The following is a 23,447-nucleotide window of genomic DNA, read 5'->3' on the forward strand; positions in this document are numbered from 1 at the left end:
GTGTAGTGCACACACGTTATACACAGGGTGTAGTGCACACATGATATATACAGGGTGTAGTGCACACACGATATATACAGGGTGTAGTGCACACACGATATACACAAGGTGTAGTGCACACACGTTATACACAGGGTGTAGTGCACACACGATATACACAGGGTGTAGTGCACACACGATATATACAGGGTGTAGTGCACACACGTTATACACAGGGTGTAGTGCACACACGATATATACAGGGTGTAGTGCACACACGTTATACACAGGGTGTAGTGCACGCACGTTATACACAGGGTGTAGTGCACACACGATATATACAGGGTGTAGTGCACACACGTTATACACAGGGTGTAGTGCACACACGTTATACACAGGGTGTAGTGCACACACGTTATACACAGGGTGTAGTGCACACACGTTATACACAGGGTGTAGTGCACGCACGATATACACAGGGTGTAGTACACACACGATATACACAGGGTGTAGTGCACACACGATATATACAGGGTGTAGTGCACACACGATTTACACAGGGTGTAGTGCACACACGTTATACACAGGGTGTAGTGCACACACGTTATACACAGGGTGTAGTGCACACACGATATACACAGGGTGTAGTGCACACACGATATACACAGGGTGTAGTGCACACACGATATACACAGGGTGTAGTTCACACACGTTATACACAGGGTGTAGTGCACACACGTTATACACAGGGTGTAGTGCACACACGATATACACAGGGTGTAGTGGACGCACGATATACACAGGGTGTAGTGCACACACGATAGATACAGGGTGTAGTGCACACACGATATATACAGGGTGTAGTGCACACACGTGATAGATACAGGGTGTAGTGGACGCACGTTATACACAGGGTGTAGTGCACACACGATATATACAGGGTGTAGTGCACACACGTTATACACAGGGTGTAGTGCACACACGTTATACACAGGGTGTAGTGCACGCACGTGATATACAGGGTGTAGTGACAATCACTGGCACAGCAGCAGCAGTCACGTGCAGGCATCTTTATTAAACACACTCACACCGACACACACATGCTACCGCACACACCACACAACCATTCACACCCCTCACTCGCACCGACACACACATGCTACCGCACACACCAACACAACCATTCACACCCCTCACTCGCACCGACACACACATGCTACCGCACACACCAACACAACCATTCACACCCCTCACTCGCACCGACACACACATGCTACCGCACACACCAACACAACCATTCACACCCCTCACTCGCACCGACACACACATGCTACCGCACACACCAACACAACCATTCACACCCCTCACTCGCACCGACACACACATGCTACCGCACACACCACACAACCATTCACACCCCTCACTCACACCGACACACATGCTACCGCACACACCACACAACCATTCACACCCCTCACTCGCACCGACACACACATGCTACCGCACACACCACACAACCATTCACACCCCTCACTCACACCGACACACACATGCTACCGCACACACCACACAACCATTCACACCCCTCACTCGCCCCCGAGACACGAGCGGCACGCTCGAGGCGAGCCGCGCCACGAGGCCGTCACGTGGGAGGGTGGAGGGATCCACTGCTGGCAGGAGGTCACCCACTCAGGCGCTATGGGTTGACTGACAAACCCGGCAGGGAGACTTTCACACAGATGCTCACAACCCGTCCACGGTGTGTTCTACTCCTACTGTGTTTGTCTCTGCGCCCCCATGACTTGGCATGTCTCTGCCACCATCTGTCTGTGTCTCTATGTCATTGTCCATCTGTGTTCCTGTCTCATTGACCCTTTTCCAGGCCCCGGTCGTCGTGTCTATGTTTCCATCTCCAGAAGCACGCCTTCATTGTCCATCTCTCTCTCTCCCTTTAGTTCCCTTGTCTGCATATGTTCGCCTCTGTGCTTCTGTCTCAACGTCCCTTCATGTGTATCTGCGTCTTCATGTCCACGTATCCACGTTCAAATATCTTCCATTGTTTGTGCCTCTGTCTCATTGTCTCCCGTGTCCATACCTCTCCGCTCCTGCCCACCTCTCCCCTGCCCCACGTCACCGCTACGATGGACACCTTTTGTTTGCGGCTACCTGGATCCTCCTCCACGTGTGTCTCTCGACATGTCTCCGTGTCGCAGCTCCTGCGTCACTGCCTCCCGTGTCTGTGTGCATGTCTCACGTGTCTGTGTGCATGTCTCATGTGTCTGTGTGCATGTCTCCGCGTGTCTGTGTGCATGTCTCACGTGTCTGTGTGCATGTCTCACGTGACTGTGTGCATGTCTCACGTGTCTGTGTGCATGTCTCACGTGTCTGTGTGCATGTCTCACGTGTCTGTGTGCATGTCTCACGTGTCTGTGTGCATGTCTCACGTGTCTGTGTGCATGCCTCACGTGTCTGTGTGCATGTCTCACGTGTCTGTGTGCATGTCTCATGTGTCTGTGTGCATGTCTCCATGTCTCCGCGTGTCTGTGTGCATGTCTCACGTGTCTGTGTGCATGTCTCCATGTCTCCACGTCTCGCTCTCTCACTCTGCCTGCCTAAGCCGCTGTCCCAGCGTACGTCTGTCCCCTTGTCAGTGTCTGTCTCCCTGTCTCCTCCATGTCCCCCTGGCTACATAACCACGTCTCCCTGCCTGTGCCCATCATCCTTCGCTGTCCTCCTACAGCTCTGTCTGTCCTCCCGCACTCTCCGTCTCATCCGCCCTGTGTCTGTCCCTCTCTTGTCTGCCACTTGTCCTCTATCTTCCTGTCTCTCTGTCATCCTGTCTATCCCTCTGTGTGTGTCTCTATTCTTGTTTATATCCCCCTGTCTCTCTGTCATCCTGTCTATCCCTCTGTGTGTGTCTCTGTTCTTGTCTCTGTCTCCCTGTCTCTCTGTCATCCTGTCTATCCCTCTGTGTGTGTGTCTCTGTTCTTGTCTCTGTCCCCCTGTCTCTCTGTCATCCTGTCTATCCCTCCGTGTGTGTGTCTCTGTTCTTGTCTCTATCCCCCTGTCTCTCTGTCATCCTGTCTATCCCTCTGTGTGTGTCTCTGTTCTTGTCTCTGTCTCCCTGTCTCTCTGTCATCCTGTCTATCCCTCTGTGTGTGTGTGTCTCTGTTCTTGTCTCTGTCTCCCTGTCTCTCTGTCATCCTGTCTATCCATCCCTCTGTGTGTGTCTCTGTTCTTGTCTCTGTCTCCCTGTCTCTCTGTCATCCTGTCTATCCATCTCTCTCTGTGTGTGTCTCTGTTCTTGTCTCTGTCCCCCTGTCTCTCTGTCATCCTGTCTATCCATCACTCTGTGTGTGTCTTTGTTCTTGTCTCTGTCTCCCTGTCTCGCTGTCATCCTGTCTATCCATCTCTCTCTGTGTGTCTCTGTTCTTGTCTCTGTCCCCCTGTCTCTCTGTCATCCTGTCTATCCATCTCTCTCTGTGTGTGTCTCTGTCTCCCTGTCTCTCTGTCATCCTGTCTATCCATCTCTCTCTGTGTGTCTCTCTGTTCTTGTCTCTGTCCCCCTGTCTCTGTCATCCTGTCTATCCATCCCTCTGTGCGTGTCTCTGTTCTTGTCTCTGTCTCCCTGTCTCTCTGTCATCCTGTCTATCCATCTCTCTCTGTGTGTGTCTCTGTTCTTGTCTCTGTCCCCCTGTCTCTCTGTCATCCTGTCTATCCATCCCTCTGTGTGTCTCTGTTCTTGTCTCTGTCTCTCTGTCATCCTGTCTATCCATCTCTCTCTGTGTGTGTCTCTGTTCTTGTCTCTGTCCCCCTGTCTCTCTGTCATCCTGTCTATCCATCCCTCTGTGTGTGTCTCTGTTCTTGTCTCTGTCTCCCTGTCTTTCTGTCATCCTGTCTATCCATCTCTCTCTGTGTGTCTCTGTTCTTGTCTCTGTCCCCCTGTCTCTCTGTCATCCTGTCTATCCATCCCTCTGTGTGTGTGTCTCTGTTCTTGTCTCTGTCTCCCTGTCTCTCTGTCATCCTGTCTATCCATCCCTCTGTGTGTGTCTCTGTTCTTGTCTCTGTCTCCCTGTCTCTCTGTCATCCTGTCTATCCATCTCTCTCTGTGTGTATCTCTGTTCTTGTCTCTGTCCCCCTGTCTCTCTGTCATCCTGTCTATCCATCCCTCTGTGTGTGTCTCTGTTCTTGTCTCTGTCTCCCTGTCTCTCTGCCATCATGTCTATCCATCCCTCTGTGTGTCTCTGTTCTTGTCTCTGTCTCCCTGTCTCTCTGTCATCCTGTCTATCCATCTCTCTCTGTGTGTGTCTCTGTTCTTGTCTCTGTCCCCCTGTCTCTCTGTCATCCTGTCTATCCATCCCTCTGTGTGTGTCTCTGTTCTTGTCTCTGTCTCCCTGTCTCTCTGTCATCCTGTCTATCCATTTCTCTCTGTGTGTCTCTGTTCTTGTCTCTGTCCCCCTGTCTCTCTGTCATCCTGTCTATCCATCCCTCTGTGCGTGTCTCTGTTCTTGTCTCTGTCTCCCTGTCTCTCTGTCATCCTGTCTATCCATCTCTCTCTGTGTGTGTCTCTGTTCTTGTCTCTGTCCCCCTGTCTCTCTGTCATCCTGTCTATCCATCCCTCTGTGTGTCTCTGTTCTTGTCTCTGTCTCCCTGTCTCTCTGTCATCCTGTCTATCCATCTCTCTCTGTGTGTGTCTCTGTTCTTGTCTCTGTCCCCCTGTCTCTCTGTCATCCTGTCTATCCATCCCTCTGTGTGTGTCTCTGTTCTTGTCTCTGTCTCCCTGTCTCTCTGTCATCCTGTCTATCCATCTCTCTCTGTGTGTGTCTCTGTTCTTGTCTCTGTCCCCCTGTCTCTCTGTCATCCTGTCTATCCATCCCTCTGTGTGTGTGTCTCTGTTCTTGTCTCTGTCTCCCTGTCTCTCTGTCATCCTGTCTATCCATCCCTCTGTGTGTGTCTCTGTTCTTGTCTCTGTCTCCCTGTCTCTCTGTCATCCTGTCTATCCATCTCTCTCTGTGTGTATCTCTGTTCTTGTCTCTGTCCCCCTGTCTCTCTGTCATCCTGTCTATCCATCCCTCTGTGTGTGTCTCTGTTCTTGTCTCTGTCTCCCTGTCTCTCTGTCATCCTGTCTATCCATCCCTCTGTGTGTCTCTGTTCTTGTCTTTGTCTCCCTGTCTCTCTGTCATCCTGTCTATCCATCTCTCTCTGTGTGTGTCTCTGTTCTTGTCTCTGTCCCCCTGTCTCTCTGTCATCCTGTCTATCCATCCCTCTGTGTGTGTCTCTGTTCTTGTCTCTGTCTCCCTGTCTCTCTGTCATCCTGTCTATCCATCTCTCTCTGTGTGTGTCTCTGTTCTTGTCTCTGTCCCCCTGTCTCTCTGTCATCCTGTCTATCCATCCCTCTGTGTGTCTCTGTTCTTGTCTCTGTCATCCTGTCTATCCATCCCTCTGTGTGTCTCTGTTCTTGTCTCTGTCCCCCTGTCTCTCTGTCATCCTGTCTATCCATCCCTCTGTGTGTGTCTCTGTTCTTGTCTCTGTCTCCCTGTCTCTCTGTCATCCTGTCTATCCATCTCTCTCTGTGTGTGTCTCTGTTCTTGTCTCTGTCCCCCTGTCTCTCTGTCATCCTGTCTATCCATCCCTCTCTGTGTGTGTCTCTGTTCTTGTCTCTGTCCCCCTGTCTCTCTGTCATCCTGTCTATCCATCCCTCTCTGTGTGTCTCTGTTCTTGTCTCTGTCCCCCTGTCTCTCTGTCATCCTGTCTATCCATCCCTCTGTGTGTGTCTCTGTTCTTGTCTCTGTCTCCCTGTCTCTCTGTCATCCTGTCTATCCATCTCTCTCTGTGTGTGTCTCTGTTCTTGTCTCTGTCCCCCTGTCTCTCTGTCATCCTGTCTATCCATCCCTCTGTGTGTCTCTGTTCTTGTCTCTGTCTCCCTGTCTCTCTGTCATCCTGTCTATCCATCCCTCTGTGTGTCTCTGTTCTTGTCTCTGTCTCCCTGTCTCTCTGTCATCCTGTCTATCCATCCCTCTGTGTGTCTCTGTTCTTGTCTCTGTCTCCCTGTCTCTCTGTCATCCTGTCTATCCATCTCTCTCTGTGTGTGTCTCTGTTCTTGTCTCTGTCCCCCTGTCTCTGTCATCCTGTCTATCCATCCCTCTGTGTGTGTCTCTGTTCTTGTCTCTGTCTCCCTGTCTCTCTGTCATCCTGTCTATCCATCCCTCTGTGTGTGTCTCTGTTCTTGTCTCTGTCTCCCTGTCTCTCTGTCATCCTGTCTATCCATCTCTCTCTGTGTGTATCTCTGTTCTTGTCTCTGTCCCCCTGTCTCTCTGTCATCCTGTCTATCCATCCCTCTGTGTGTGTCTCTGTTCTTGTCTCTGTCTCCCTGTCTCTCTGTCATCCTGTCTATCCATCCCTCTGTGTGTCTCTGTTCTTGTCTCTGTCTCCCTGTCTCTCTGTCATCCTGTCTATTCATCTCTCTCTGTGTGTGTCTCTGTTCTTGTCTCTGTCCCCCTGTCTCTCTGTCATCCTGTCTATCCATCCCTCTGTGTGTGTCTCTGTTCTTGTCTCTGTCTCCCTGTCTCTCTGTCATCCTGTCTATCCATCTCTCTCTGTGTGTGTCTCTGTTCTTGTCTCTGTCCCCCTGTCTCTCTGTCATCCTGTCTATCCATCCCTCTGTGTGTGTCTCTGTTCTTGTCTCTGTCTCCCTGTCTCTCTGTCATCCTGTCTATCCATCCCTCTGTGTGTCTCTGTTCTTGTCTCTGTCTCCCTGTCTCTCTGTCATCCTGTCTATCCATCTCTCTCTGTGTGTGTCTCTGTTCTTGTCTTTGTCCCCCTGTCTCTCTGTCATCCTGTCTATCCATCCCTCTGTGTGTCTCTGTTCTTGTCTCTGTCTCCCTGTCTATCCATCCCTCTGTGTGTGTCTCTGTTCTTGTCTCTGTCTCCCTGTCTCTCTGTCATCCTGTCTATCCATCTCTCTCTGTGTGTGTCTCTGTTCTTGTCTCTGTCCCCCTGTCTCTCTGTCATCCTGTCTATCCATCCCTCTCTGTGTGTGTCTCTGTTCTTGTCTCTGTCCCCCTGTCTCTCTGTCATCCTGTCTATCCATCCCTCTCTGTGTGTCTCTGTTCTTGTCTCTGTCTCCCTGTCTCTCTGTCATCCTGTCTATCCATCCCTCTGTGTGTGTCTCTGTTCTTGTCTCTGTCTCCCTGTCTATCCATCTCTCTGTGTGTGTCTCTGTTCTTGTCTCCCCCTATCTCTCCACACCTCGGTATCTCCCCGTCTCTCTGTCACTCAGTCCCCTCTTCCTCCTCGTCCCTCATCATCTCGAGCCTCTCCTCCCTCTCCCCCTGTGTCCATTGTCCCCGTATTTGTGCCTCTGCCCCCATCTCCGCTGTCCTCCCGTCACCGCCTCTCTCCACCCCCATTCGGCTCCCTCGTCCATCGGCCTCCTCTTCCCCATCCCCGTCCTGTCCTCTCTCGCCCCTCCCCTCGCTTCATATTTCCCAGCTCAGACGCGCGCCGCCCAGCCCCCCCCCCTCCCGAGCATTCGGGCGCCCATTGGTCCCGCGCGCCCTCACGTGACCGCGGCGTTGCGCGCGGCCCCGCCCCCTCCCTCCAGCATAGAAATGAAGGCGTGGCCACACGCGTCACGCGGTCTCGCTTGAACCAATGGGCGCGCGCGCTGGGCCCCCCCGGGGGGTGGGCGCGCGTCCGCGCTAGGGAATCGAGCGCGCCGCCATATTGCCTCCCGCTCCGCCGCCGCTGCCGCGACCAGGAGGAGGAGGGAGACGGAGGCACCACCCGCCGGGAGCGAGGAGCCGCGTCCCCCTCTCGCGTCCGTCTCCTCCTCGGCCTCGCGTCTCTGCCCGCCTCCCGGTCTCCCCGAGAGATCCGCGGCGGGAGTCCGCGAGCCCGCGGCGCGCCTCCGCCGCGCGGGTGATGCCCGTGCGGGGAGCGGCGGGGGCGATGATGGCGTGCTGCCTGAGCGAGGAGCAGAAGGAGGCCAAGCGAATCAACGCCGAGATCGAGCGGCAGCTGCGGCGGGACAAGAGGGATGCGCGCCGCGAGCTCAAGCTGCTGCTGCTCGGTGAGCGAGACGGGGGTGCGGGGAGGATGCGGGGGGGGGTGTGGTGAGGCCGCCGCCGCCGCCCCGGGGCCCCGGGCCTCCGCGGCGGCGCTCGGATGGATTCGGCGCCCCCCCTCCCAACCCGCAGCCCCCGAGCGCAGCCTCTTGCCCCCGACGTAGCCAAAGTCCAGGGCCGGGGATTTGTTTGGCGTCGATGAGGATGTGGCCGCCATGGCCGCGCAGACCCCGGCGTGTAGCGCTTCTCAGGCGTCTGCCCCGCCCGGCCCGGGGGTTGCGGGGAGCGTCTGGGGGGGTGCCCTCTCCCCGCGTCTTGGGGCTTTCGGACCCCATTTACCATTGGCCTCCCTCTCTCTCTCTGGGTTCTCTCTCTTTGCCCGAGGTCCTGAGTTTGTCTGGATTGGTCCTCATCCCGTGTTCCGAGGCTGTCGTGCCTCGGTTCATGTCTCTGCATGGGACGTTACAGGGCAGTGTCGGGGCTTCCTCCCCGTGGGACCAGGTTTATCCTCATGAAGGACCCCGAAGCTGAGTGCGGGATTGGGGGTGTAGGGATGGGTTCGTGGCTGGGTAGCAGGCTGGTTTTGTTTGCATCTGGTTGGGTGGGTAGAGGTTGGGCTTGTTGTTTGGGTGACTGCGTGGCTCGCTTGCTTTGCGTATTGCTGTCATTGTTTAGCTGGCTGGATAATGAAACGTCTGAACGCGAATGGAAGCTAGGTGCCTGGCTAATATAATTCGTTAGATGTGTTGCTGTATGGTTGGTTGGCTCAGCAGGTAGGTGGTTGAGTGGGTTTCTGGGTGCTTCTTAGCTGGTTAGCCGGTTGGATCGTTGACTGGGTGAGTTGCGAGGTGGTTATCTGGATTGCCAGATGTGTATCAGAATATTTATACTGGAGGAATCCGATGAGTTATAAAGCTCTTTTTAACATATCCTTTAGTTGACTGGGTAGCTGGTGTGATCTATTTGGGTGACTGGTTGGGCCCCTGGCTGGCTGGGCAGGTAGGTGGCTGGATACCTGGCCTGGCTGAGCGACTGGTTGTATACCTGGCTGGGTGTCTGGATGGTTCGCTATGTAGGTGTGTGGGTGGATAGTTCGGTGTGTGGGTGGATGGTTCGGTGTGTAGGTGTGTGGGTGGATGGTTCGGTGTGTAGGTGTGTGGGTGATGGTTCGGTGTGTAGGTGTGTGGATGGATGGTTCGGTGTGTAGGTGGGTGGGTGGATGGTTCGGTGTGTAGGTGTGTGGGTGGATGGTTCGGTGTGTAGGTGCGTGGGTGGATGGTTCGGTGTGTAGGTGTGTGGGTGGATGGTTCGTTGTGTAGGTGTGTGGGTGGATGGTTCGCTGTGTAGGTGTGTGGGTGGATGGTTCGGTGTGTAGGTGGGTGGGTGGATGGTTTGGTGTGTAGGTGGGTGGGTGGGTGGATGGTTCGGTGTGTAGGTGCGTGGGTGGATGGTTCGGTGTGTAGGTGCGTGGGTGGATGGTTCGGTGTGTGGGTGGATGGTTCGGTGTGTAGGTGTGTGGGTGGATGGTTCGGTGTGTAGGTGTGTGGGTGGATGGTTCGGTGTGTAGGTGCGTGGGTGGATGGTTCGGTGTGTAGGTGGGTGGGTGGATGGTTCGGTGTGTAGGTGGGTGGGTGAATGGTTCGGTGTGTAGGTGGGTGGATGGTTCTGTGTGTAGGTGTGTGGGTGGATGGTTCGGTGTGTAGGTGGGTGGGTGGATGGTTCGGTGTGTGGGTGGATGGTTCGGTGTGTAGGTGTGTGGGTGGATGGTTCGGTGTGTGGGTGGATGGTTCGGTGTGTGGGTGGATGGTTCGGTGTGTAGGTGTGTGGGTGGATAGTTCGGGGTGTGGGTGGGTGGTTGGATGGTTCGGTGTGTGGGTGGGTGGTTGGATGGTTCTGTGTGTAGGTGTGTGGGTGGATGGTTCGGTGTGTAGGTGGGTGGGTGGATGGTTTGGTGTGTGGGTGGATGGTTCGGTGTGTAGGTGTGTGGGTGGATGGTTCGGTGTGTGGGTGGATGGTTCGGTGTGTAGGTGTGTGGGTGGATTGTTCGGGGTGTGGGTGGGTGGTTGGATGGTTCGGTGTGTGGGTGGGTGGTTGGATGGTTCTGTGTGTAGGTGTGTGTGTGGATGGTTAGGTGTGTGGGTGGATGGTTCGGTGTGTAGGTGGGTGGGTGGATGGTTCGGTGTGTAGGTGGGTGGGTGGATGGTTCGGTGTGTAGGTGGGTGGGTGGATGGTTCGGTGTGTAGGTGCGTGGGTGGATGGTTCTGTGTGTAGGTGTGTGGGTGGATGGTTCTGTGTGTAGGTGTGTGGGTGGATGGTTCTGTGTGTAGGTGTGTGGGTGGATGGTTCTGTGTGTAGGTGTGTGGGTGGATGGTTCGGTGTGTAGGTGGGTGGGTGGATGGTTCGGTGTGTAGGTGGGTGGGTGGATGGTTCGGTGTGTAGGTGGGTGGGTGGATGGTTCGGTGTGTAGGTGTGTGGGTGGATGGTTCGGTGTGTAGGTGTGTGGGTGGATGGTTCTGTGTGTAGGTGTGTGGGTGGATGGTTCGGTGTGTGGGTGGGTGGATGGTTCTGTGTGTAGGTGTGTGGGTGGATGGTTCGGTGTATAGGTGTGTGGGTGGATGGTTCGGTGTGTAGGTGTGTGGGTGGATGGTTCGGTGTGTAGGTGGGTGGGTGGATGGTTCGGTGTGTAGGTGCGTGGGTGGATGGTTCTGTGTGTAGGTGTGTGGGTGGATGGTTCGGTGTGTAGGTGCGTGGGTGGATGGTTCTGTGTGTGGGTGGATGGTTCGGTGTGTAGGTGTGTGGGTGGATGGTTCTGTGTGTAGGTGTATGGTTCGGTGTGTAGGTGCGTGGGTGGATGGTTCGCTGTGTATATGAGTGGGTGGATGGTTCGGTGTGTAGGTGGGTGGGTGGATAGTTCAGTGTGTGGGTGGGTGGGGAGCTAACGTGCAGCACCTTCGCCCTCCTGCCCTCGACGGTACAAGGCACTTTGACCGTGGGCGGTACGCATCGCGTTTATTGCGAGAAGTTGTAAAGGGATGGTGGTGTCTGTGCTCCGCTTGCGCTCCAGTGCCGTGGCGTGGCTCGGTGGCGCTTTGCCCACGCCCTGTTATCGCGCTATGGCCTCGTAATCTACCCCGTGGCCCTCCACTTCGCAGAGGGTGGGTGGGGGGGGTCCTACCCTGCACCTCCATTCGACTTCGTCAAGAGTTAGTGTGGTGGGCAGTGCCCCCTCATGAACGCACGCAGGCCTGTAAATTCATTACTTCGCGTTGTGTTTGCAGCGGAGGAAGAATGCAATGGGAGGCAGCACCGTCTGCATCGTTGTGTCTTTGTGTCTTTGTGGGACAGGAAAGCAGAGACACCGAAGGGAGTGGGCTGCCCGCCCGTATTTACACGCCAGCGCTCGCCGGTACAAATAGAAATCCACGCAGCTCCAACGGAAGCATTAGAATGCCAGGTCCTCCTTTTGACTGACACCACCTAGTGATTCTGGAAGCGGACACACCTGGGCGTGGTTTGTTAATATAAGGGAGATTGGTTTGCCTTTAAGAGAATTCTCACAGCCACAGTTCAAATGCTAAAGGAAAATATAGCTTGCAACGCCTGTGAAATGTGTGCAAAATTTGTGGTGGAAATGCATTGTATAAAATAGTAAGCCAAATGAGCACTTCTCAGAACACCAGACACATTTCCCGGTACTTTTCATAATGGTTCCTATTCCTATACCACAATGTTAGGCAGAGGGGAAACGGCAGTGAGAGTGATTGTCGAAGTGATGGTGAGTGTTTGTGTGAGGGTGCGATAGAGGCTGTGTTTGAGAGTGTGTGAAGTCAAGGTGAAAGAGTTTGTGTGAGTGTGTGGGTGAATGCCAGTTAACAAGGGCTGTCTGAATAGGTCTTGTACTGGGACTTGTGCATTTACATTTCCAGCACTTGCTGCTGGGAAAGATGTGGGGGGCGATCTGGGGGCAGCACATGTGAGCGGGATGCCTTGAGCTGGACTGGCCAGTGTCCACAGGTTTTGCACAAGAAGCACTGCCGTTGCTGCTGCGTGGATTCACTCTGGGAAGGCGGGCCAAGTCTGGGTCTCTGGCCAAGGCCGTGGGGGAGGGGGGCCCCTTCCCATACAAGGCAGCCCTGTGCGCTGGATTCCTGTCGCCGGCTGTTTTTGGAGGGTTTCCCACGGCACGACGGGCCGGCGGGACGCCTCTCCTGGGTTCCTCACAATGAACTAAACTGTTCCACGGCACCACTCGCGCCCGCGTGGTCGAGGATGAGGCCCAGCACCGTAGCTCCCTCGGTTGGGGGGGGGGTATGGTACACCGTGGCCTCGCCGCACCCAGGGCCCACACCTGGACCCCACCGCGTCTCAAATTTAGCAGCAGCCACCAACTCCGCAGATTTCGTCCTACGCTGTGGTGTATCGTTGATTGCCTCTGCCTTAATTATTTGGCTGTTTTTTCTCAGTTCTATTTGCTTCGTTGCTATACTTTGTTTTCATGCTATTTTCTCTTTTTAATGACCCTGGTCACTTTTGCAAATCATGTGTCTTGAGTTCTAACCTGGTTAAACAAAATCAACTTGAATTGTGGGTGACCACTGCACCTCGTGACATGCGGGTGTGGTTTGTGTTGGTGCTGCTCTTGGTGGTATGTGCGCACATGTATGTATGTTGAAGTTCTTGGCATCGTACGTAGCCATCCATGCTAATTGCAGGTGCGGGGGAAGGTGTGTACGCCTGTATACCTGTATATGAGTACACCTGTGTGACCCGTGCAGTATTCAAGGCAGGGGTTTTGTGGCTGGTGAGATGTGCAGGGCTGAATGCTGCTCCTGCCCCTGTCTTTGTGGTTGAGCCAACCACAAGTGGTTTTGTCTTGATGTGGGGTGCCGAGGTTTCTACGGAGTGTGCTTGTATGTCTTATGGTCATGAATTTGTACAACTGTACACTTGTACATTTCGGTGTCTAAGTTATGTTCACCCATCCTGTAGTGGATTGGTTTTGGATGATGATATATGTCACTATACCTGTACGACTCTACGCTTGCTTGTACTCCAATATGAATGTACCCCTGCAAGCCTGTCACATCTGTACATGTCTGCCAAAAAGCCTGTAGACTTGTAAACCTGTGCTTGTACACCTATGCATCTCCTCCTGCAAACCTGGCCATCAGTCCGTCTGTAACCCTGTGTGGCTCTTCACCTGAATGTACACCTGTACGTACGCCCGTACACCTGTACGCGCTGACAGGAGCTTGTGCTTTCCTTACAGGCACCGGCGAGAGTGGCAAGAGCACCTTCATCAAGCAGATGCGCATCATCCACGGCTCGGGCTACACGGAGGAAGACCGGCGCGGCTTCATCAAGCTCGTCTACCAAAACATCTTCATCGCCATGCAGGCCATGTGCCGCGCCATGGAGACCCTCAAGATTCCCTACACCTACGAGTACAACAAGGTACGCCGCGCGAGGGGGCGGGGACACAAGCGTACCTGCCTTTGCATCTCTGGCGATGAGCGGCTCTGAACGTGACCTTTGCGTACGTGCTGTGTACGCACGGCACTGCTGACCCTGGTGCGCCGGTCACCTCTGAATGCCGTCGTATCGCGTGTCGGTCCGCCTTGTACCTGCGTGCGCGTTTGATGTGAAACGTCCCCGGGGCAGATAACCCCCTGCCAGCAAGGGTCATGCACTTGGGCACGCCCAGCACCTCCGGGTTAGATGTTCCTGCCGGTGTCTTCACTTGCTGCGCATGCGGCTTCACAACCCCCGCGTTTTGATGCGTCTCCCTGCGGTTCGTTTATTTTGTTGAGACGCCGGGCCCAAGCTGGCCTTCACACCCAGGGGACGCGGTGCACCGAGACGGGAAGGCTGCTTTCACCACAAGGGGCGGGGAGGGTGGGGAAGCGGTGGTGCTTATGTTGATCTTGAGCCGTTTACAGGCATCCGTGCACGCGGCTATCGATGTGTGTTTTAGCCGACGGAAGGGGGTGAGCACCGGGTCAATTGTGCCGATGGCTGCCATTGCGTAGACAGTCGGCATTCGGCCGTTGATGTATCATGCAGCTGACTGCTCACCTGATGCATGCAAACCTTTACACCTGGTAGTTTATACGTCTGTAACCTTGTATACTTGTACGTTTTCATACCTGTAAGCCTGTGTGGCTCTTCAGCTGCACGTACATATGTACATGTCGTTTGACTTTGTTGGCCCGTGCATCATCGCGCTTGAGGAGACGCTCACTGATGGCCATGCTCGCGTTTTACTGGGCACCGTAAAGGAGAGTGACTGTGCAAGGCTATCTGTGCTGCAAGGAGCCGTGTTTAGTTGGCAGAGGGATATGGTAATGGGAGCTTAATTTGCTATTTTAAGTGCAGACGGTGTTTTGTATTGAAATGCTTTTCTTTCCAAGCCCTGCCGTAGGCGGTGGGGGTTGGGGAACTCGGGTATGGCTTGCTACCTGAAAAAGATGGTAAGAATTTCATAAGAAGACAAGATAAGCAATGTACAAGTCCGGAAGAGAACATGGCAGGATTTTGTACAGCAAAAATACTTGCCCTGTATACTTACTTTTTACAGGATGGGGGAAGGCCGATTGTTGAGACGAACCCTGAAGTGGCGATGACTTCTTGAAGGCTTGGCAGCCATTGTCTCGGCAGCCATTGTCTCGGCCTGAACTCATGCTTACGTCCTCCTCCTCTGGCAGGAACATGCACAGCTGGTGAGGGAGGTGGACATCGAGAAGGTGTGCTCCTTCGATAAGCCGTATGTGGAGGCCGTGCGCTGCCTCTGGGACGACCCCGGCATCGAGGAGTGCTACGACCGCCGGCGCGAGTACCAGCTCTCCGACTCGACCAAATAGTGAGTGTCGCCGTATTTCGTTCCTGGCCGTGCCGCACCCACCGCCGCGGTTCAAAGGCCTTGGCGAGTACCACCCTGTCTTGTTTCCACAGTTACCTAAGCGCGATTGACCGCATCTCGGGGCCCAACTACTTGCCGACCCAGCAAGACGTGTTGCGTGTGCGCGTCCCCACCACCGGCATCATCGAGTATCCCTTCGACCTGGAGAATATAATCTTCAGGTAGCGAGCACTTGCTCACCACACGCTCCTCGCACACTCTCCATTCACTCACCACACGCTCCGCCCACAAGCTCACCATCATACTTACATCCACACTCGACCATGAAGGCCGACACAGCGCATGAGCACACCCACATGCTCACCCACAGACCCACGCGCACATGCCTACAGGATACTCTCCTAAAGAGATGCCTCGGCATGTATGACACTGCTGAGGCAGCTCGGCCCTACAGACCATTGTGCCGTCCACCTCCAGGAGGGATTTCCGGGAGTGGGGCTTGTGCTGGGGGCTTGTGCTGGGGGCTTGTGCTGGGGGCTTGTGCTGGGGGCTTGTGCTGGGGGCTTGTGCTGGGGGCTTGTGCTGGGGGCTTGTGCTGTGGGCTTGTGCTGGGGGCTTGTGCTGGGGGCTTGTGCTGGGGGCTTGTGCTGGGGGCTTGTGCTGTGGGCTTGTGCTGGGGGGCTTGTGCTGGGGGGCTTGTGCTTGGGGTGAGCAGAGTGACGGAGCCCCCAATGTCGCATGCGTGCAGGATGGTGGATGTGGGGGGCCAGCGGTCGGAGCGCAGGAAGTGGATCCACTGCTTTGAGAACGTGACGTCCATCATGTTCCTGGTGGCACTGAGCGAGTACGACCAGGTGCTCGCCGAGTCTGACAATGAGGTGAGTAGCAGACAATGTATGTCTGTTGAACTTCGGAGGTGCTAATGGGAGGTGCGGGAAATAGTGCAGAGAGTGCGGAGGTTCGCGCTCGGCTCCGATACCTGCTCACGGCCAACATCAATGACATATCTTACCTGGTCCTGGGCCTCCCCTAGGTCGACTGAGCCTTACACGAGTACCTGGTGCAGGGTGTAAACAACAGCAATGCGGAGACAAATGCGACCGGACGTGGTGCTTTCCACCCACCCCCTCATGCCATGCTGCTCGCTAACAGCACTTGCCCTTCTTGGATCAAACTGTCACCATCCTAGAATCTCTCCCAGATCAGGAAGAACGCTGCTGGCGAATGGATTGGAACAATGCGGATATTTATTCTGGACATCTCATCCGAGACCCAAACATCGCACCTCCTGGTTTTGACATTCCTCAAACACTGATGTAACCATAAAGTGCATCAGATGTGCACATGGAAAAATAAAGACGAGACCATGCAACCCAAACGGTGGATCATATACTGAACCACTCTAGTGTGTAGAGGAGGAATAGCAAAACGATACAAAAGCTCTCCTAAAGCCCTCGTCGTGGCCAGCAGACCTTGACATTGGATTCCAGCTTTGTATCCATGTGTGCATGTATCCATGTGTGCATGTATCCATGTGTGCATGTATCCATGTGTGCATGTATCCATGTGTGCATGTATCCATGTGTGCATGTATCCATGTGTGCATGTATCCATGTGTGCATGTATCCATGTGTGCATGTATCCATGTGTGCATGTATCCATGTGTGCATGTATCCATGTGTGCATGTATCATTTGCATGAGTGTTATTTGTGCTTCATGTGTGCTGGCGTGTAAGTGTGCATGCGTGAGCGTGCTCTTTGTGCACCTGCGTACGTGAGAGCGCGTAACCTATGCGAGAGCATCTACCTGTATGTGCACGTGTACCCATGCGTACTTGCATGTGTTCGAGCGCACACGTGGGAGGCGTGTATATTTTTGTTATTTTGGCACCGTACGTCGCTAACCATACGTAGCCAACCTTGCTTATCGGTGCGTGGGTGTCTCTCTGTGCCACAGAACCGCATGGAGGAGAGCAAGGCACTCTTCCGGACGATCATCACCTACCCGTGGTTTCACAGCTCCTCTGTCATCCTCTTCCTCAACAAGAAGGATCTGCTGGAGGAGAAGATCATGTATTCTCACCTCGTGGACTATTTCCCAGAGTTTGAAGGTGAGGCAACACACACGTGCCCGCACCCACACCAGCACACGACTGCGCTCCCGCCTGTGTGCACCACCGTGTCACGCCCCACCCCCACGTACAAAGACAAATATGCCTGGACGGCACGCACCCGCATGCATGTCCACACTCGCACGTGTTCTGGCACGCCGTGAGGGCCTACCTTCTCCCTCCCCCTGCCACCCCCCCCCCCCCCCCCCCAACTTACTTTGTCCGCAGGCCCACAGAGGGATGCGCAGGCTGCGCGCGAATTCATCCTTAAGATGTTCGTCGACCTGAACCCCGACAGTGACAAGATCATCTACTCGCACTTCACCTGCGCCACCGATACGGAGAACATCCGCTTCGTCTTCGCCGCCGTCAAGGACACCATCCTGCAGCTCAACCTCAAGGAGTACAACCTGGTGTGAGGAGGGCCCGTCGGGGGATCGGCCGGGGGAGCGGTCGGGGTGGCGCTGTGGGCGTAGCGGCAGTCGTGGGCGGGTGGGAGGGTGGGCGGGTGGGTGGGAGGGTGGGCGGGGCGCCGGTTCTGGTGGAGGTGTACCGGTCGAGCGAATGTCTGCATACGGCCATGCGTCTGCGTGGTTTGGATTTCTTCGATTTAAAATTTCGCGTTTCGCCTCCCCCCACCCGCCCATCCTCTCTGCCCCCCCCTACCCCCCTTGCATGCGTGCGTACTCGCTGCCCCCCTGCCCCCCTCCAGTGGCTGCACTCACTGGGGACCGAGCCCCGTCCCCCCACAGGTAGGCCGACCTGCGGCACGTACGGAGCCCTCCCCTTGTTGCTCGGGGGCCCCTGTGCACAGATAGAACCCCCAACACCAAGGCCTCCAGTGCCGGGGCCCCGGGAGGGACACGGCGTGCCCCACCGCCGCCTCAACGCGGCCCCGCGCGCGCGTGTGTCTGTGTGCGCGCGTGTGTGCTCGTTGTGTACGTGACATTGGGAGCATTTCCACTGCTTATGGGAGGGGCAGGGTTGTGGGGGTTGTTGGGGTATCAATCGTATACATTTGTTACAATTCTATTAAAACCGTGGCGCGCTACGTTATATTATACCGTGGTGACGTACAGTATTAACGATTTTTAGTGGGTAATTTCTACGGTGTATGTGGGTATGCACGTGTGTGCGCGCACACGTGGCTCGGCGTGAGTGTGTGCACCCGCGTCTGTTTTTCCGTGCTTGCGTATGTACCTGTGTCGGGGTGTGCGTGTGTCAACGTGAGCGTGTGTAAGCGTGGGTTGCAGGTGCGTGGCTGCTCAAGTGCGGCTGTTGGAGCTGGTGAATGTGGCTAACGTGCGGCTGTGAGAATGTGTGCACCGGTGCAAGTTCCCGTTACGGTTTGGATAATTTGTTCTGGTGACTGTGTGCGTTGCGTGTGTGTGCTCGTTGGGAGGAGAGTGCACTTGGCTTAGGGTGTGTATGCATAGCTGTGTTCATATTTGTGCACACATTGATGCGCGCACCTGCCGTGGTGCGCGCACTATTGCGTACGTGCGCGCATGTGCCGGAACGTAAGCTTCATGCGTGCTTTTGCTGGTACATAGACCATTGTGTGTGTGCGTGCACACGTGATGACATGCGTCCCAGTGCGGGCGCACACGTGTCGGAGCGTACGTACGCACGTACGCACCGACACGCATGCACCCACGTTGGGCAGACGCTGCTGCCGCCCCCAGTGTCACCTTGTCTCCATCTTGTACCCTCGCTGACAACATCGTTATTATTCTTTGTTGTTGTTGTTGATGATGAGGAGTCTTCTCTTTTTTAAAGTCATACATTTTTCGGTGTTATCCAAACACACGCAGAAAAAGAGAATGAAAAGAAATGTAAAGAAACTCATCGATGTATCCAAGCCATGCTATGTTTCCATTAATTTCAGTTATTGTTTTGGCAAGTGACGTGTACTGTTGTGAATAGCCATGCCTGGTGCGAAGGCGGTTTTTAAGTTATTTGATTGTGTTCCTCTTGACGACGAGTGGTACGAGCGGGTGAGGATTTCTCCCTCAAGGGCTAGCTGTTTGTCGAGTGGGCGCTGGGGTTGGGACGCGCGCCGCTCCACCTGCGAGGCGGTGCGGTTCAGGCCGCCGGGTGGCGAGGGGCGGCTGCGATGGCGCAGGGTGGGGGCGCAGGGTGGGGTCGTGACCCGGTGTGGCGAGGGCAGCTGTGCTGCGCGGTGCTGGTGGACGCAAGCGTAGAAACTAAAGCCTCCACCGCCCCACATGCACGACCGCGCACAGCTTCACTCGAGGAAAACTAGCGTCCGATCCTTTCCATTTCTTATTTAATTGAGGTCTATTTGGGGCTCAGGATTGACGAGGATTTCATTCCCATTTTAGACATGTTTTACACTTTGTAGCGGAGGAATATCGACCTTCCTGACACCTATAAGATGTTGAGTATTTTAGAACGCCCTGCGGCGGTGTCTACGACTAACGGTTGCCACTTGTTTTTTGCGCTGAGCGGAGCGCCGCCCCCCCCCCCTCCCCGTGCCCCCCACTTTGTCCCCCGCCCTCCCCCCCCACCGCCACACGACTCGGTCCCTCTTACCCACTCCGTCCTAATCTGAGGCATCCGTAGAGAACTTGTTGTTGGTGAATAGTATCGTCTTGTTGTCAGATTGGATCGTGCCAGCTGCCGGCTCCACTGGGCGCGTGCGGAGCTGGGAGGCTCTCTCTGGTACTGCTGTAGCAGCGAGGTGGGGGGGTGGCGTCCCCCTCCCGTGCCAGCTGTCGCGTAGAGAAGGCACAGCGCCGGTCACGGTGGTAGTGGCGGAGAGAGCTGTAGTTAAACTGATTAGCAGTTCTGTAGTAAGTGGACTCGACGGTGGCTGCACGCTGTGGGGGTGCTCTCGTGAGGCGTAGTTGGGGGGAGGAGGGGGGGTTGAGCTGGGACGAAGTGGAGGCCGTAGGGAGCCCCTCTCGGAGTTTGCGCCCATCGCCGCTTACGTGTGAGTTGGCCGATTGTGACGTAATACCAGTCGGTGGTTTTGCATAATTGTTAGCAGAAGACTTTGACTTTCATTATATCAGAAAATGAGGAAGAGCCCTGAACACAGAACGTGTCGTCGTAACAATGAAGGCTTGGTCATTTGCCGAGCAGCCCGTCGTCGCCTTCACTGGCTCCCATCCAGCAGCGTGCGGAGAGGGATGTGGGCGCTGTGCGGGTCCGCCGGCTGGCCGTGGCAACCAGCCGGCGGTACCGGCGGCTTCTTTGACGGTGGTCGGTACCGGCAGTGGCGCTGTAGTTCGGTGCAGGAGGGAAAGCGGTACTGGCAGTGGTACTTACCAGCTGCAGTAATAACAGAGGTGCGGCGCCGGCCCTAGCCAAGTACCGGGGGCCAGCTGGGCCGCTTTAAGAGGCCGGGCCATTGGGAGTCATCGCAGGCCACGTGGTGTTCCGTGCGGCCAAGAGGCGCACGCGGCCCCTCTGTCTGCTGGCGGTGTCTGCGACGTGCGGTATTGTGCAGGAGTGGTTTTGTACATGGAGGTTGTGACGGCGTTCTGGCGGTTACCATCTACAGGCTCCTCGCTTTGCCGCGGCCCCACACGTGCAGCTGTTTCCGCATTTACACGTCCCCTGGTTCTAATGGGGTCACGGTTTCGGTGGGTTCCTCGTCCTCGTGGGTTGGAGGATCTGGTTCCCATGGGTTCCATATTGCGAGGGGGGCCTGGTTTTCATTTGGTCCCCGGTGTCCGATGGTTCCTGGTTTTCTCTCGTGGGTTCTCGGTCTCTCTTCGTTCACCGTCATCCCGGCGTTAGGAGGGTTGCCCGGGCGATGAGACTGGCGCGTGGCCGCTTAGATCCCACGTGAAGACGTGGCCGTCCACTGCCGACCTTTCGGAAACCGTGACCTCGTGGTGATGGTGGTGTAAATAGAGTACAATGGTAAATGCCGAGACATCACTGTATATATATCTATATATGGCAGCCATCCATATTTGCCTTGTTAATTACCAAAATTGCCAATTTTGAATGTGTTGTATTGTTAATCTGTATCTGTTATGGTAATATTGTATTGTTTCAGAAAAAAACTGATATGAAGAGCTTTTATGTTGGCGACTTTTTAGACTTGGGGTGTCCGCGGCGTCGGAGCCGAAGTGGAGGGCGGCTCCACTCGCCAGCCGCAGTCCCCCGCAGCTGTCGTCGTGGAATGCATTCCTTACTCCGAAACGTGCGCTACAGTTGGACAGACACCAGTGGTTTCACTTGTGCTTATTTTACGCTACAGGCTTAGCTTTGTTAGAGGAACAGGCCTGAGTGTGGCGATGGGTGTGGCGGTGGGGGTCGTTGGGTGGTCAGTAGTGGTGGTGGTGAGGGTGGCAGCTGGCCAGTGGCATCGTGAAAGGAAACCCACTTGGGGTGTGCTTGCGGTGACTGCAGTGGCTGCTGGTGCGTTGCCGTGCCCGACTGGGTCCTCGCAAAGTCTAATTGGAGCCACCCCAAAGCTCGGTTGACCGGCTCTGGGCGACGCGTCTCCACACGGCGAGTTCACTCGGCGTGGACGGTCTCTTGCTGTCAGAATGCGCAAGGCCGTGCGCGGTGGGGGGACGACCCAGGCATGTAATCGGAAACTCTGCATCCGAAGGCACTGGGCTCCAGGACCAGAGGCCGATTGTCAAACCACCCCTAGGGGGCGCTACGTGGGGGGGTTTCCCACCTTCGGGAGGCAGGATGTAGGTGTTGCCGAGTAATCGCCCCCCTGAAAATCAAAAGTAAATTTAAGAAAAAGTTTTACGCAGCCAATATTTAGATTCGCAATAGATTTTGGCGCGAGGAGATGTAATTCTGACATGGTCTGTGTCGTTGAGACCCTTCACCTGACAGCCAAACAAATTGTATTCTCACAGAAATGTTTTGTTGCACAAATTACCCAGGTTACTCTTGTAAATAAGACTCATCCTGGTCTCATGAGTTCTCATCCGGTTACACAAACAAACTTGCCTTGACTTGAGGGGCCTCGCCGAGACTGCATGACACTAAGGGGCTCTTAGACCGGGGGCTCCAGGGAGCGCCAGGGACTGGAGGCTTCTAACTACAGCCCAGTTGCCACAAAGCCTCAAATGGCGCGTGCATCCCCGGCCCCGCGGGTCTGTTGTGATTGGTGGACGAGGGAGGAGGGGGGTGAGTTGCTGATAGGTGGGCCAAGGCGGTTGATACCGTCCCTGCTGCTGCTGCTCGGTGAGAGACACTACATAATTATTCGCCAAACCTACGTTTGAGTTTGGTGAATTGAGCTCTGCGCATATCTTCACATTAGTAGTGTACGCATACTTGAACTCGGATGAAGTGCCAAGCTTCCACGTGAGACCAAGCCGTGTTCCCGGTGGGCCGCGTGCCTCTCGCCCGGCCGTCGTGTCGTCCCGTGCACGCGTCTCCGGCCCGCCGCTCGGGTGCCGTGCATGCCACCTCGAGCGCCCCTCACGGGGGGGGGGCGGGGGCCTTACCCGAACATCTCGTGTGCAGCGGCGGCGCGGGCAAGGTGGCAGTGGGCTGGGGAGGAGGAGGGGGATGCACCAGACGAACGCCAGTGCTTGCTGCACAACTCCCGTTTCTATTTTAATTTTTTGTTTTTATTAAGTTGATGTTTCGTGACACGTGTAATTTTTCTACGTCCTGTGACTCGCCGATGGTCGATCTCTTGCATGCCGAAGCTCTGCTCGTGGTTTTGTAAGCTGTGTTTGGGGCCGCAAAGGCCGCCTTCCCCTTTATATAACTACACTCTCATAGCCCGTATTACTTACTACACTGTACAGCCACAGACATGGAATAAATGATTTGTCAGAATCTGTTGCCTTCCGGGCATGAGTGAGATCTGTTCCTGCCGTCGTGTCGCCAAGCGTCGTAACGCACAACCACGCCGGTCGCGACGCGGTGGCCTCGAGTTTCGTGTGGAAGGCGGTGGTTGTCATAACGGTGGTGTGACTGGTGGTGCTGATGAGAATGCTACGCTAAATTTAACGGAGGAGGTGTGAGAGTCTGGTGTGTGGTGCTGCAGGTTATGGCTCTTACAATGGCCGTTCTAAAAATTGTGGGCAGACACCACAGCCACTTCTCGCGGTGTTTATTCACCAACCACCGTGCAGTTACAATGGTGTTCTGTTCCAAAAATCGTAGTGTCTGCAACAATTGGTGGGAACCGCTGTCTTCGAAAAGCCACTTAATGGGCTCCCAAGCAGCACCTGCCCAACAGATGTGAGAAGCTCATCACAAGAAGGCCTTCGTGTCGTTACCATGGGAGGAGGCCGCGATTTGCTTCCAGTGTCTTCTTGTCCCGGCAGAAAACCGCTGGGGACATTCCCGGATCTCAGCAACAAGAGCTGGACGAGCGGTTCCACCAGGCCACACGTTTTGCCCCCAGTCGCCTGCGTTGCTGCTTGCGTGCACAACCCAGGAAATCCCAGTCGCCTGCGTTGCTGCTTGCGT

The 23,447-nt window shown here is 55.1% G+C and overlaps 1 protein-coding gene across 1 annotated transcript; it reads left to right on the top strand.

The window, feature by feature from the left end:
- Positions 1 to 7,633: 7,633 nt before the first annotated feature.
- On the top strand, positions 7,634 to 17,501 carry LOC144931084 (guanine nucleotide-binding protein G(q) subunit alpha). The gene is made up of 7 exons (XM_078855018.1): positions 7,634 to 8,050; positions 13,315 to 13,499; positions 14,750 to 14,904; positions 14,997 to 15,125; positions 15,653 to 15,782; positions 16,862 to 17,015; positions 17,244 to 17,501. Exons 1-7 carry the CDS (start codon positions 7,903 to 7,905, stop codon positions 17,432 to 17,434), a joined length of 1,092 nt encoding a protein of 363 aa, XP_078711144.1. The 5' UTR covers positions 7,634 to 7,902; the 3' UTR covers positions 17,435 to 17,501.
- Positions 17,502 to 23,447: the final 5,946 nt, after the last annotated feature.

Source organism: Lampetra fluviatilis, chromosome 3, assembly GCF_964198595.1.
Source record: "Lampetra fluviatilis chromosome 3, kcLamFluv1.1, whole genome shotgun sequence".
NCBI classification, from domain to species: domain Eukaryota; kingdom Metazoa; phylum Chordata; class Hyperoartia; order Petromyzontiformes; family Petromyzontidae; genus Lampetra; species Lampetra fluviatilis.

Excerpts from the sequence above, each read along its gene's own strand:
- LOC144931084 (XM_078855018.1), top strand. The coding sequence starts at position 7,903 with ATGCCCGTGCGGGGAGCGGCGGGGGCGATGATGGCGTGCTGCCTGAGC. Across the intron at positions 15,126-15,652 it reads CTGGAGAATATAATCTTCAG|GATGGTGGATGTGGGGGGCC; the intron begins GTAGCGAGCACT and ends GCATGCGTGCAG. Across the intron at positions 17,016-17,243 it reads CTATTTCCCAGAGTTTGAAG|GCCCACAGAGGGATGCGCAG; the intron begins GTGAGGCAACAC and ends CTTTGTCCGCAG.